The 16,054-nt window shown below is 36.1% G+C and overlaps 1 protein-coding gene across 9 annotated transcripts in view; it reads right to left on the reverse strand.

The window, feature by feature from the left end:
- Window positions 1-16,054, reverse strand: part of asap1b (ArfGAP with SH3 domain, ankyrin repeat and PH domain 1b) — a 157,166-nt gene that overhangs the window by 13,420 nt on the left and 127,692 nt on the right. For 5 of the 9 annotated variants that reach the window (XM_087309325.1, XM_087309320.1, XM_087309324.1 and 2 more), the window contains 9 exons: window positions 13,324-13,457; window positions 11,120-11,211; window positions 9,966-10,152; window positions 7,390-7,475; window positions 4,701-4,816; window positions 2,963-3,030; window positions 2,704-2,811; window positions 2,397-2,622; window positions 1,084-1,152 (listed from right to left, as the gene is read on the reverse strand). In XM_087309325.1, coding sequence (XP_087165451.1) covers window positions 1,084-1,152; window positions 2,397-2,622; window positions 2,704-2,811; window positions 2,963-3,030; window positions 4,701-4,816; window positions 7,390-7,475; window positions 9,966-10,152; window positions 11,120-11,211; window positions 13,324-13,457 — 1,086 coding nt within the window. The remainder of the gene's footprint in view (window positions 1-1,083; window positions 1,153-2,396; window positions 2,623-2,703; window positions 2,812-2,962; window positions 3,031-4,700; window positions 4,817-7,389; window positions 7,476-9,965; window positions 10,153-11,119; window positions 11,212-13,323; window positions 13,458-16,054) is intronic. The other 4 variants (XM_087309328.1, XM_087309322.1, XM_087309327.1 and 1 more) reach the window with 1 other exon arrangement.

Here is a 16,054-nt window from a genome sequence, read left to right on the forward strand (position 1 = left end):
TCATCGTGATCTCTTGCTTTATGTAAGATCAGATGATCGCGACTGCTGTAGTTATTCCAGTTGTGTTATTTTGTGGTATTTATCTTCTAATTTGTAGATTTCTCCTTACTTCCGGGTGCAGCTATGCTGCCGCTGTGGCAGGTGTATTCTGGGAAATTTTCTTACCCCTTGGTTTCGAGTGTGGTCCTGAAAAATTTCCATTTGAAGGGGTATTTACCCCTACCCCTTAGCCCTATGCCTTCAAGCTAAAGAGAATTGGGACACTCCAAGGGTAAGGGGAAGGGCTTAGGGGTAGAAATGGGTATAACGGTCTACTTATATTCTAATGAGAATTAGTTCCCATGTAACTTAAATTCAACAACCGGACCATCAAAATAAAGTGGGACCTAAATAAATATATAATCAAACACATATTACAAAGGAACTTGCTTTATCTAACTCACTTAATTTTTGACTTGATTATTCATAATATAAACTACTTACCAAGTAAGCTATCATTCAAAATGTTTTTTTTATTATCAAAACTTCCTTAATCTCATCCATTCATTCATTTTCTTTTCGGCTTAGTCCTTTTATTAATCTAGGATCGCCACAGCGGAATGAACTGCCAACTTATCCAGCACATGTTTTACGCTGCGGATGCCCTTTCAGCTGCAACCCATTACTGGGAAACACTCATACACTCTCATTCATACACATACACTACGGACAATTTTTTAGCTTGCCCAATACACCTGAACTGCATGTCTTTGAACTTGTTGGTGAGACCTGAGCACCCGGAGGAATTAATAATAAACCAGGAACCCGCAGGAGAACATGCAAACTCCACACAGAAATCCCAACTGGCAAATAATTTGATTATTTATGTTCATGTTAAGGTAGTCAATGTTGACTTATTTAATTGCACCCTTACTAAATAGAAGCACTGTTATCAATCTATCACCCAATTATAATTTGGAATGGTCAGGCACTTTCATATACAAACGTTTTACAGCAATGCAGCAGCCTTCGATTTCAGATACAGTAGCATATGATCGTTATAAGATAATGAAATGAAATAGTAAATAAAAAGTAGATAATCACTGATGTATGGTCGAGTGCTAGCCAGAGTAGCATAGTGGGAATGAGAGCCAAGGAAAGCCAGAGGTGGAGCTGTAAGAGAGACCAAAAAAAGAGAGAACAATAGAAAGAAAGTGCAAACAAAGGATGGGAAAGTTAAACGGATGACATTTTAAATACAGCAGGGTTGTCTATTTATACCATGCTATGTTAGAAAGTCATAAGCAAGAAGTATTAAATGGAAAAGTAAACACAGCTAGAGAGGAGGTTAAAACCAAATAGATATGAAGATGTTAGTTTTTTCTAAGTACACTGCAAATAAATAACACATTAAAAAAACAAATACACTATTGCGATTGGTCAAATGTCTACCAATCATCATTTTGAACACTTAAGCCAGTTTCACACCACAAGCGTAAGCAGTGCATAGGCAGAGCGTGAACAGCGCGTGTTTTTTCGGCGTCCATGTTAACAGATTAGAGATTTCATACCACACGCAGCAGCAGGAAGTCAGCGAGAGGCGCGAGCGTCGCTGAAGCAGCAGTGCCGCGATTGTTTTGGCGCTGGGTCTATTTTTGCCACGCTGCTCATGCTCAGTTAAAGTGATAGTGCATTAATAATGACCAAAACACGTTGAATGACAGTAAAAAGGAGCAATTTTTACCCAATAAATGCGTTGATAATATTAACTGATTTATAGTCAATCAAATGAACTTAAACGTTTAAAAACTGCAACAAATATTTATTTAGGCCCGAACTACAAAACCAAATGTAAAACAATTTTAGTATCCATTTTGCTTAAGTTGGCCTACAACAACCTGACAATCAAAACCAAATGACATGATGTCACAGGCGATTATCTTCTGAGTGCACCAGACATGAATGACAATCTTCATAGAGCTTGAGAAGCAGATAGTACTGTAGGATCTATATCATTTGTAAAATAAAGACTTGCAGGTTAGAGAATCAGCATATGAGGAGGTTGCCGCGGGCCTTGGTGCAGATGAAAAGTAAAAAAAATAAGTGTATTTGTGTATAGAGAGAGATATGTAACTAGTTAGAATAGACAGAGATAGATTGAGCTCTGCAGCATTGCAGACACAGCTGGTGTGAAAGGCAAACGTCTGCACGCTGCTTGTGTTCTCCATACGTGCTACGCACACTCTGCTCACGCACTGCTTTCGCTTGCGGTGTGAAACAGTCATTACTTTTTTCTATATCATAATAGATTTGGAATAGTATACTTACAAATAGCTTTGATACAATATTACAATGTATTATTTCAATTGAAATATAAGAACACGTTAGAACAAGTTTTACATAAGTCAACATGATACCTTTGCCAGCATTCCTTGGCGGCAGAGGTGGAGCATCTGAAACCGGAGAGGACGGACAGTCGGTGGAAACGCTGTACATCTGATTGGTGAATGCAGAGTAGGAGAGGCGTTGCTTATCACGCTGACCAATGAAAGCAGGCAGAGAGAGCTTATCATGAGGGGAGAGGCTGGATGAGTGGCAGAAACTCTGCGGACGGGGTGAGCGATCCTTCTTAATGGGACTTGGCTGGAAAGAAAAACAATGAGAAATCGTCACCGAAAAATTTAAATAGAGAATGATCAAATAGCTTCAATGAGCATGTCTTACTTTGTAATCCAGATCATCATCACTTTCATCAAGCTCCTCCAACCTGAGATTCCATTCATATTCCACATGGACTTTAGTATTAAATTTTCCAGCAGCAGCTTGTACCAACTGAAGTGCAAACACAAACATGAGTTATATCTGAAATAACAGACAACTTTACACCCTTTACAGCTGATCTACGTGTTGTTTTATATCAGGCAGCACATGTGTTCAAGTTTTCAGTGGAAAAACTGTATCATCAAAACCTGAATATACTTACTGCTTCCTCACACTGGAAGAGCTTCATCCGCCTAGCCACATCCAAAGCTGTGTCCCCATTCTGATTGGCTGAAACATGACACCACATGTTAATCAGACCACATTCGGTTATAATGTTGCGTAAACATCATGTGTATTATGGTGCCTAAATTTGAGTAACTTTATATACTAAATTTATAACAATTGTTTTCAACCATTTCAAACAGACAAGGTAAATCATATTAAGGGCACATAATTTTAAAGCACATAAGTTTTGCTACGGTTACACCTTTTGTCCACACTACCCCAGAGTTTTTAAACCCCGAAAACAGAGCGTTTTAAAAACGCTAAAGAGGCCGTTTTGGATTTAAAAAGCTGCTGCTCCGTGTCAGTGTAGATGAGGGAAAACAAAGACATTTGAAAACGGAGGCATGGCTGCAGACATTCACCTCTCTGGGGCTTTTACTCAATATCAAGTACAAAAAATTCCTCCTTTCCTTGCAGGTTCAGACTTTGCAAGTTTGATATGGAAAACAAACTTAAGAGAACACATTGGGTAAATCTTTATTAGGAACCGTGTAGGCTACTTTGTAATGCCATTCTCATCACCCTGGCTACACTTAACAACACAATGAACACATTAAATAAGGAACTGCCTATTTTCATTTTGGTACAACTTAACAGACATCAAAAATGTTGAGGCGTTTTTTAGCTGCATATTTATATGATCGTCATCTTCACTGTATGCATATTTACAACAAAATGGAGCCTATAACATAACTGCCTCCTTTAATTTACATTGAAAAATTCGAAACATACCCTCTCTTTTTAATAATCAATAATGGCAATTAGAAAAGTATAACGAACAATACGTTTATACAATACTGAAAATAAAGGCAAGCAATCAAATGTGCAGAATCAGTGTACTTGATTACATAAATTAATAACTTATCTTTGCGCTCAACCAAAACACATTATCAAGTACAACTAATAGATTTAAAAGAGTGAACTGTTTTCAGTGGTATAGTGTGGACGGAGATCTTTCCAGAAATGCTAGGTGAAATCCCAGTGTGGACGTGGATCGTTTTAATTAAAACGCCATTTTAAAACTAAAACGTATTAGCATAAACTGCACCATAGTAACTGATAAATGAAAGTACAGTCAGTCTAAATTAATAATAAAAATTATAATTAATTATAATAACTACAACAAACTTACATGCATGCATGTATTTGAACACACAACCTTGGTGTTGCATTAGGTACAGTATGTAGGCCCAAAATGGGTCAAAACAATAAAATGAATAACCTAAAAGTACAATAGACCTTTCAATTGTTGTTACTTTTTTGCTAATTTGATCAAATATTAGTTTTCTGTGTTAGTTTACTTAACACAAGTACTATATTCCAATAGTGACAGCAATCACATAACCCAGTCAATGGAAACCCAGTCAATGTCATTTTTAGTAAGTGTACTATTTTGTGGTTAAGTGATTCAATGTAACTACTATATATATATATATATATATATATATATATATATATATATATATATATATATATATATATATATATATATATATATATATATATACACACATATAAAGTACACATCAGAATTTAAGTGTCATTTTATTTCTACATAACAAAATAGGCAATCTTGCCTTTGATCCTTGCATTTAGGTAAACATAATATAAAAGTGCAGATCCATTTAATCAAAGGTCAACAAATAAAAACAGCATGCATGTGTTTAACTCACTGATATCAGTAGCTGGTTTGCCTCGGAGCAGTAGTTTGAGGCATTCATGTTTCTCGTACAGGCAGCAATAGTGCAGGGCCGTGTTTCCTCTCTCCGTCTGCTTATCCAAATTCCCACTGCGGAGATGAAAACATAAGCAGTCAGATCGTCTTTGACCTTGTGACACAAAAACTTATTGTACAGTACTATTAAAAAAAGCACAATGCAAGAGTATGACATCAAAACTGCCAGCATAACATGCTAAAAATGAACACGAGGCTTAAAAGATCATCTACAAAGCAATTTTAAAGTTTTAATTGAGGCTACGATATTATCAAAATATTTGCTCTTTATGAGCCACTTCACACTGTCGTAATTCACAGAATTTGGGTCAGCAGTGAATAAGCAGCACACATGGGGAGAGAGCAAGAGAAATGACCCAGTTCTGTTTACCTACTGAGACTCACAGCAGAAAAAAAGGACAGGGAGAGGCTAGACAACTACACCAGTATATCCCCAATCTGTGACAACAACTTTAGAAATTTCTCTGCCCTAGATTCAAGTTCAGCTTGAACATTTTCTCTAGTGAATAACAACAATCTTAGAATTCAGGGTCTAATCAGTCTTGAAGTCTGTATGTTTTCTATTTTAAAAACAAAACATTAGCCCCTTGAATAGTGATAATAATTTTTGTCAGATGTTACATTATTGCAGCTGAGTTAAAAATGAAATGATAAAAAAATTAAAGGGATAGTTCACCCCAAAAAATTAAACTACCTTATTACCATACTCAACTCACAAATGCGCTGAGAAACATGTGTCTCCTAAGCCCACTTTTAAAGCAAACTAACAATAGTTCAATACAGAAATTATGGTAATTTACTAGAATGTGATCAAAGTAGATTTCTGGCTCAGGCATGACCTGAACTTCTGATGCCATTATATAACTTTAATCCATCCAGCAGAGATCAAATAGAGCTAAAGCTGAACTTAAATCACTCTAATATCTGCATAATAATCCTTTAAAAAATCTGAAGCTCGTAGGTGAACACCTGTCATTCTAAAAGCAACATGTCCTGGTTAACCATCAAAGCTCTTTGTGATAACAGTGATGAAACAAAAAATAGGAGCTGACGAGGACTGTAAACTGAGGATCATTAACTGCAAAAACAGATAATTAATCTGAAAATATGGCCAGGAGTGTTTCCCGATCCTCAGATTTTAGTAGTTTTCTTCTTGTTAAGAGTGACGTCACATGAAGTGGCTTCCGAGTCCAATCGCTCTATCATGGGGAGACTCAACAATAGACTGATTTCATGCGGCTGCCATTTTTAAAAGTGAAATCGAGACTGTGGTGGGAAGAAACCCGTAAGTATCGTTGAAAGCTACATAGGAATGTTGTGTAATTGGCTGTATATCTTATCAGTGAAGACAAAGTGACACAAATTTATCATTTCACCGCCTTCTGAGTGACCCGAAGGTCCATTCTGAATGAATGGTGAAAATAAAAAGGGATGTCAGACTAAGATGTCAGACACTAGTTAGCTAAGGTTTTCTTTCCCAAACACACGTTTTAGATGCCATTTATCAAACTCGAGTTAATTAACTGATTCTTTCACTATATTAGACTTGTCACGATACTGAATAAAAAAAAAAAAAAAAGTCAATTTCCCATTAACATTTAAGGCACTGTTGATGGCTTTCTAAAAACAGCACTGATTTGCCATTATGTTCACGTGCTCAACAGAAATGACTGTGATTGGCCGAGAAGGTCATCAGGTTACCCTCCGCTGTTTACCGAGAACAAACACAGACGAGCGATCTGCTTGATGACTCGACTGATCTTCACTGCTGCTTCGTGCTCTAGTGTCCATATATCTGTGTTTGCATTGGGTGAAGAGCGGTAAACGGATGAGCACTGGTGAATACTATGGTAAATCAGCGCTGTTTATGAACGTGCTCAGCGACGCTTGAATGTTAGCAGGAAATGGACATTGTAAGACTTCAATAGCGGGACAACACTATCACAGACAAAACGAGGTTGTTCTACAGAGGACTGCAGTGTTTTATCACTCACCAGGTTACATAGGCTGAAGCAGGGAAGCATCCCCACAGTGTTTAACTGGTGCTATGAACTGAAGCCTAGGAGGACACTTGAGCATATTACTCTTACAGAGATTGTGATGTTGTTTGATGCTGAATTGCTTTTAATTGTTTAAATTAAAATTACTGAATGATATTAAAGTGATGTTTACACTATATCTGTGTTTCAAAATCTCTGCAACAGCTGGAGGTTTGTAGTCCACAGCATGTTACTGCAATGTTTACATTGCTGGTCCTATACTTACGGGTTTCTTCCCACCGCAGTCTCGCTTTGGTTCTTTAAAATGGCGGCCGCGTGAAACAAGCGTATTGGTAATAGTAAATGTTTACAAACCGATGTAACACTTTAGACAATCACGATCGCAATCTCCATGCCTAATATCTGATGGCCAGAAAGTGATTTTTGTATGAACTCTTAAAATATTGGTGTCTGTGATGCAGCAAGTAAAGAGACTGCTGTGTACATCATGATTTCATATAAGATTCACTTTAATGTATGATATAAACGAGTATTTTCTGTATTCAAATGAGTAGTGTCTTGGACCCGGAAACAGCATTTCATACGTCACGACTTAACAAGCAAATAGGTAGGTGTTAATAATAATACCTGTTCTGGACAAGGAAGTCGACCAGGTGCAGTGAGGTGTGGTCAGCTGTCCTCACGGCATAGTGCAATGCAGTCTCTCCACCTTCCTATAACAGACAAACACACACGTTAAACCATTTAACCTGTTTTAACCTAAGATTTTTTTGATGGCATAATCGTGTATATAAAAAAGAAAATCAAATATGGAGAGTCTAAAACCCTTTTGTACAAGGAACTACTTTCTTCCACTATTCCTTCACATCTGCAGCTGACGTCAGAACAACAAAAACCGTTGCTACTTCACAAACGTCACTTTAGAGCTATAGCTTATTATCTTTAGAGCTTAATATCTAAAGTGATGACAAAACAGGAGATTTTGCTGACATTTTAAGATTATAAAGCTGAAGGATATGAAATGCAATCACTTTACAGAGATTTCCCAGTATTTCCCTGTTGCAATCCGAGGATCAAAGCCAAAGCTACGTGAACATTACCAGATAGCTGTTGTGTTTGCGATAACGCATTTCTTTTTTCTTTATTTATTTCTGAACTAGTCTGCAGTAATGAAAACAGGAGACTCGTTGGAAACACATGGCCAACAAAAAAGTAACTCAGGGTTATACGAAGAGTGGCCAACACAAAATACATACCTTCCTGATATGCAAGTCCCATCTCACACTCAATACACTACAATTACTATGGTATAAATACAGCATTACAACATACAAAAGAGAGAGATCGATTTTGTGTCACTTACCAACCTTATAATGCTTTGATCAGCAGTAGTCTTGTGGATGGACAACGTCAACCCTCTTTGCTTTGCTCAATAGCTATGTTTCTATTCAAAAATGTGAATTAACTTTATGCGCAAAACTAGATTATCGCATATAAGACATGCGAATAAAGCATCCAACGAGTCAAAGTAAACAAAATCGTCACTTCTTGATTATCTGGCGCCAAATATCAACTGTAAAAATGGAATTTGCTGTGGTAGTAGAAGCTGTGTAAATCTTTTCTACATTTAAAAATGACTTGCACTTCAGAAGGCATTCCTGACAAGCAGTGAATGCGCAGTGGTTTTTGAAGTTTTGATACGTGGAGTACAGACCATATCTCCACGCCATGTCTTCCCTCACCGCTAACCATCTTATATTCGTATATGTGCTGCCCCCTTCTCAGGGCTAGTCCATATGCTCTTTGCCATCATATCGTCACACTTCACACAAGCAAGTGGCCTCCGCAGCATCCTCCCAATCGGGACTGCACTGTACTGTCGTATTTAAATTTCTTATATTATCTAGATGCTTTGCGGCTCCCGAATAATATATCTAAAGCCGTAAATCTTCTTTAGAAGAGGGACAAGTAAGGGCCAGGGAACACATTGGAAGACTGAGCCTTTGGTGATGCAGGTGTGCTCATCCTCTCTTTGCCTGGCAAACCTCTCACCGGGGGTGAAGGTAAGGTTCAATCATTATGCCGTTTTTCAGACATTTGCCCACAGTGGAAGTTTCCCCATAACATTGAAGTTCCCCTCCTGAAGGGGAACGCTTTGGTTACTAAAGTAACCCTTGTTCCCCGACGGGGGGAACGGAAATGCTATGTTCCTTCACCATAATGATTGCCCCTTAGCTCTCGGTTTAAGTCTCTTCAACTAAAAAAGGATACCTCAACCTTGCTCTCGCTGTGCTTATATTGCCAAATTGATTGCAACGAGCATCAGCTGCACAAGCTGACACTGCCAATTCATTGGCATTCAATTGGCCCAATTATTTACTCTGTCAGACGATTGGCTTTCTGAACGAAATCCCATAGTGGAAGTTTCCACATAGCATTTCCGTCACCACCTGTCGAACTGCTGTATAATCGCAATATCATGTGAACAATATCATATCACCAGTGCTGATATACAGCCATATTACACTGCTACCAGTGTGATATTGCTCATATATTAAAAAAAAAAAAAAAACATTCATTAAAAATGAATTAACCATTAAAAATTGTTTATTCATTCAGGATTTTTTTAAATTAATTTTATTAATAAAAAATAATTATCTCATAAATATATATTTTTTCTACTTTTAATTAGTTCAATTAAGACTTCTTTTTCTTTTCTAAAATAAAAATTTTTTTTTTTTTCACCACACTGTTTTTAACATAATATTTTGAGTCATATGACATATTGACAGAGATCAGGGCTACATAAAAAGCCAAGAAAATGAGAGATCAGTTAAACTTTGCTTTTATGACTGAATTCTATCAGCAGCAGCTGTTCATCTCAGAGTCGATAAGCAGCATTATCAAAGTCATTATCTGCAGGAATGAAGGATCTCTCAGTGTGGAAAACTGGCATAAGATCAAGGCAGAGGATTCTACTCGTGTCCAACATGTCTGCTTTCTGATAAGCACCAGACCTCAAAATCTGAGCTCATCAAAAGCTCCCATGCGTACGGCACATACTTCATGTGAAATGACAGTCTGGGTCACACTACTGTTTCCAGTTTCATATTCAGGACAATAAGCTTTTATAGATATTTTTTATCGGCAACTACATTAATGAAATGTTTTACTAAACCCCTGACGATTGATCAGACTCTTACCTGTCCTCCTTCATGTAGTGGTTCCAAAAGCTCTACCCCCTCAGCGTACACCTGGATGAGAGCTAGCAGGTCATGTGACCCGACGGCTTTAAAAAGATCACTCCTCTTGTCTTCTGCTGAGCTGCAGGTTTTCCTTGCAAACTTATGATCTACATATTTAGCATTGATGAACTCCTTACGAACAGTCCTAAAATCGCCATGAGAGAGAAGGAAATTCGAACATTATTTACCATTATCCAAAAACTTACAAAATTGGCCCTGTAACTATAATTACACAGATCAGATAATTCACTTATTAAATGTTTTAATACACTAGAAAACTAAATAATATAAATTTCAGGCCCATAGCCAGCCTGATGAAAGGGGTGGTTCCTTTCTCTCAAAAATTGGACCTGATATTCGCCTCATTTTCTATTTAATTTTAAGATTTGAATACTGCATTTAGGTGACATTTTAAGCATTGTATTTAGCTGAATTCGATTGTCAGATGGTCATCATAACCACACGTTTTGATACCAAAAATGTTTCCTAAAGATTTTTAAGGATGAAATGTGAATAGTACTAATTTTTAAAATACATACTTGTTACATCATATAACATTACAAGTAATAGGAATCTGGTAAAGAAGAAGAAAATTCATGGATAACAACAATATCCAAATTAGTATACAAATCAATGTCAATATGGTCCACTTTTGGTGCTTTACACCTTTTATTTGCTCAATTTGTGTTTCAAGAATAAGGTTCAAGGTTTAAAATAAAAGTTACCTGTAAAATGTTTTCTCTGTTTAAAAACAATGCAGCAGCAAAAGAAGCCTTCTCTTACAGCGGATCGTAAAATGTAAATATTTGTTAGCATTGGCCAAAACTGATTAGCTGAAGTCACAGCAAAGCCAACAGAGGATTTCGCTTGGTCTTATAGCCTTTTCAATGGGATCTTTTCACTGTATAGTCAAAATAAGACAAATAAGCTCATGTATGGGACAACTTCTGGACTTTTGTTATTGAGGGGTGGGTCTTCCGAACCACTTGAACCACCCGTGGTTACAGGCCTGAATTTTCATTTTAAAAAATCAGATTTTGTAATAATATTATTATTATTTTATATCCTACATGTTTTCTACTACGACCAAAATGACTGTCAGGTATACTCACATGTCACTAGAGGGAGTGGGTTTAGAAGAGGGACAAGAAAGACCTCCCTCCATTATATCATTAAAACTACTGTTCCCCACATTCTTGGCCAGCTAAAAAAAAAAAGAAAAAAAAGAAGACAACATTATGAAAGATGCAAAAATGGCAATATTTAAAATGCTAGATGATAACAACAATAATAACATTAACTGTGTTGTTTGTTATTAAATATGTATATTGAATAGTACTTCCCACATATAGACTTTACTTGGGCAGGCGGCCCAAGTATATTAACGGCCGCCCAAGTATATTTAGTGACACAATTATTTTTATTTTTTTACTATTATTAACACTGGGCAGAGTGGCGCATTGGGTAGCACGATCACCTCACAACAAGAAGGTAACTGGTTCGAGCCTCGGCTGGGTCAGTTGGCCTTTCTGTGTAGAGTTTGCATGTTCTCCCCGTGTTCGCGTGGGTTTCCCCCACAGTCCAAAGACGTGCGCTACAGGTGAATTGAATAAGCTAAATTGTCCGTAGTGTACGAGTGTGAATGAGCGTATATGGATGTTTCCCAGAGAAGGACATCCGCTGCGTAAAACATAAGCTGGATAAGTTGGCGATTCATTCCTCTGTGGCAACCCCAGATTAATAAAGGGACTAAGTCGAAAAGAAAATGAATAAATGAATGATATTGACTGACATTAGTTTTCTGTCATTTATTTCTCATTTGTTCATTATTTTATTTATTTTGATGATGTTAATATATTACATAGGCTATTTTATATCTAAATGTTTTAAGTTTAAGTGCTTCAAGTTTGCTTTGAACTTGAAAGAGAGAGACCTTTCAGTGGGTGCACATGGCTCCTAAATAGCATAAAAGAGAAATAGTGGATTTCTTTTTCATTTTAACAGTATATATATATATATATATATATATATATATATATATATATATATATATATATATATATATATATATATATATATATATATATATATATATATATATATATATATTTTTTTTTTTTTTTTTTTTTTTTACTGTAACCCATTAATAATAAACAGTGTATAACAGTGTCATACTAAATAAAATCATTGTTAAAAATTTAATTATGTTTTGTTTGTCGCATATAGTCAACAATTAATGTGATGTGGGTAAATGGTGTAATTCAATCCAGCTGTCTCCGCAAGTATATTTCAAACTTGTGTATTGCACTGTATTGCACTGTTTTGTGACCAATACCCTGACGCCAATTATTTTATAGCAAATTGTATTTAAATGCTCTACTACATAATTCTTTTTCAGGCATTTCAACCTAGGCATATTATGGTGTGCAAGCCTGCGTATGGCTTTCACTCCTGCCCTTAATTATTACTTTCAATTGATCTTGTTCATCTTTTTTCCCTTTTCAGTTTTCTATTGGTTGATTTGGTGGCATCAGGCCTTTAAAACAGACGGAAGCGGAGTTCTCGCGATCCCTCATTCCTCCACGCCACAACACCTTTTGAAGGCTTTGTTGTTGTGTTCTCCTATATGGTTTTCTTTTGATATTTGTAAGGAGTGGGAAGTTCCTACCTGCCTTAGGTTTGTTTGCTTGTTATTTAATATGTTGTTGGGCTCCCCATTTCATAACATTTTGGATTGTTTTGCTGATTGTTTTAATTGTTATTATGACTTGTATATTTATAAAATAAAATCTATTAGTATTATTAGTTTAGGATTACTTATATAGGACAATATGAGAATGAAGGACTAATAAAAATTATATATAAGAATTCACATACATTTCCTTATTAATGTTATTATAAAGTATGTTAATGGATTATTTATTAAAACAGAAGAGGACGTCACAGTGGCACAGTGGGTAGCATGATTGTCTCACAGGAAGTAGGTAGCTGGTTCAAGCCTCAGCTGGGTCAGTTGGCAATTCTGTGTGGAGTTTTGTATGTTCTCCCCATGTTCATGTGAGTTTCCTCCGGGTGCTCCGGTTTCCCCCAGAAAAGACATGCGCTCTATAGGTGAATTGGGTAAGCTAAATTGTCCAAAGAGTATGAGAGTGTATGAGTGTTTCCCAGTGATGGGTTGCAGCTGGAAGGGCACCCGCTGTGTAAAACATGCTGGATAAGTTGGCGGTTTATTCTGCGGTCAAACAGAGCCATGTGGATCTGTAAGGATCCTGTCATGTTTTGTTTAAAAAATAAAATGTTGCACCAGCAAACATACCAAGAGTTCGGAGGTTCCCAGTTTATCTAGCTCCATAGACTGGATGCGTGAGATGTGGACGCCCATCTCCCGGTGTATGCCTGAACATTCGATGCATGTCAGGATTCCCAGGTTAGTCGACAACCATTTGGGATCTGAAAAAAAATATATTAAAAATTATAATAATAGTAAAAAAAATTATAAACAAAGAAAAACAAATCAATATTTAACGATAAAGAAAAATTTCACCCAAAATGAAAGATTACCCACTCTTTACTTACCCTCAAATGGTTACAAACAGTTTGGTTAATCTGTCGAACATTACAGAAGATCGATTTTGAAGAAAGCTGAAAAAGTGACTTCTATTGACTTCAATAGTAGTGAAAACAAATCCTAAGGAAGCCAATGGTTACAGGTTTCCAGCTTTCTTCAAAATATCAGATGAAACAAACTCATAAAGATGTTGAAACAAATAAAAGGTGAGTAAATTATGACAAATGATTCATTTTGGTGGAACTATCCCTTTAAATGCCTTGTTTTTTTTATTCTTTGCCACAAGGGGTCCTTGTTGGACTCGTACTTTAATGTTCTAGAACATTGAGAGCTAAATACTGTGCGAGTTTAACTCAGATTTGGATGCTATCAAGGCTTGTATGAGAAGATGATTTGTCTGCATCTCACTGTTAGCAGTAGTTGAATGCTAGAAAGATCCCTTGAGCAGAACCAGTGACAGGCCAACAAAGATAAGGACACACAAACACATGACATCTAAATATAGACAGCTCTTCTCCAGCAGCTCTCTCTCTCTCTCTCTGCATGATGAGTAAATCCCAAATGTACTCCTCCATTCATTTCTGATAAAAAACTAATGTCAATATCAAATTCTTTCATTCATTCACTTTGATTTTAAGCTTTAACAACAAAGGGGGAAAAAACCTGTTCAGACATACAGTACGACTCACAGGTGAACAAGTCATGCACACTAGCAGAGATTAGAATGTTTAGCCTTCAGCTGAGGGGATGAACAACAGATCAACACAGACCTACAAGCCTATTAAACAGTCATAGCATCACCATGACTTGAATCAATGAATGGGATTGTTCTATCAGGTTATTTCAAGGAGTGTAGTCATTGATCAATTTGAATCATTAGTCAAAAATGTTCATAAAGTCCATTTTCCTATTCCTTTTTTTTTAATTTTTATTTTTTGTATAAGTTAACAGGAAAGCAAAATGTTGTTTTTGAAAGTCCAAATGGCAACAAATATAGATTGAAGTCAAATATTTTGTTGGATAAAAACATGTTAGAGTGTTTATTCATCTGCAGACATTACTGGAATCAAAATCCAAGAACAAATTCTAGGATTGGCAATATTTTTTTATTATAGCATAGCATAGCATCGCATAAAATAACAATATAATATAATATAATATAATATAATATAATATAATATAATATAATATAATATAATATAATAAAATATAATATAATGTAATATAATATAATATAATATAATATAATATAATATAATATAATATAATATAATATAATATAATATAATATAATATTTGAATAACAATATAATCCATTTTAAAATCTATTAACTCACTGTCAACATAAAACTTGCCTTTGTAGCTATTTACAAAATCACTACAGAACTATTTACAAATTAAATTTAGATCAATATTAGTTAAAAGTTTTTGTGAGATCAAAACAAATTGTAGAATATAATAACTTCGAAATATTACCAATATCAATTAAATTTACAGTAAACACTTTTATTCACACATATGGATAAAAATAAACCTTCCACTTAAAATATGCTGTTCATATTTTGTACCTCCAATTTAATTGTAACAACTATTAGAGGCGGAAATAAATAACAGTTTCTCTTATTTTAATAAAACAAGGTTAGACTATGATATTCACACATGTATCAAAAATGCAGGGTATTACACTTATCTGGGCATTATTTCAAGTAATTATATTGAAACATTGAAGTCAAACTGACACAAGCACAACATTTCTGTTAGATATTACAGTGGGTGACACTTTAAAATGAGCATTACTTCTATGAGTGATACCACCGGTGCACTAAAGGAGTAATGCTTCTAATGTTGTATTCACACTAGACGCGAATAGACATCCTGCGGCGCGGATGAGGTGGCGCGAATGAGGCTGCGCAATTGACAAGGTTCACACATTTGATGCGCTTAACGCACGTATTGCTTAAGTTGGAAAATCTGAACTTCAACAGACTTTCGCGTCGCGTTTACAAATCAGGAGCTTTCTCTTGTAGGGCGTGTTTATGACATAGCGCCTGTTGTTGGTGTCTCTGGGGAAAATCCTCCTGCCGACAACAGACAACAGTTAATCACACTGGGCTCAGCTCAGTCAGAAGCACAGCTGAAAGCTTCCATCATCCAGGTTAAGTTTCTGGAGGAATTCATGAACTCACAGAGCTGGGTGCACCTCTGAAAGGATCTAACGGACACAGATACAGCTCCAAACGAATCAACGCTATTTTACAGCACTCAAAAAGCACATGAACACAGTTATTCTCTCAATAAAATATATGTTAGCCATTTAGCAACAAAGCTAGAGTCAGCAGGCAGACAGAAGCCCTGCCCATGATGTGAATCCACGTCTATTGTGAAGTGAATTTGACCCGCGAATGAAGCAAAATTGACATGCAAATTAAGCGAGTCAACTCAAAATGTTCACATGTCTGTTTACACGCAGATATCGTGA

The sequence above is a fragment of the Danio rerio genome, chromosome 24 (genome assembly GCF_052040795.2).
Source record: "Danio rerio strain M-AB ecotype USA chromosome 24, GRCz13ab, whole genome shotgun sequence".
In the NCBI taxonomy this organism is placed as follows: domain Eukaryota; kingdom Metazoa; phylum Chordata; class Actinopteri; order Cypriniformes; family Danionidae; genus Danio; species Danio rerio.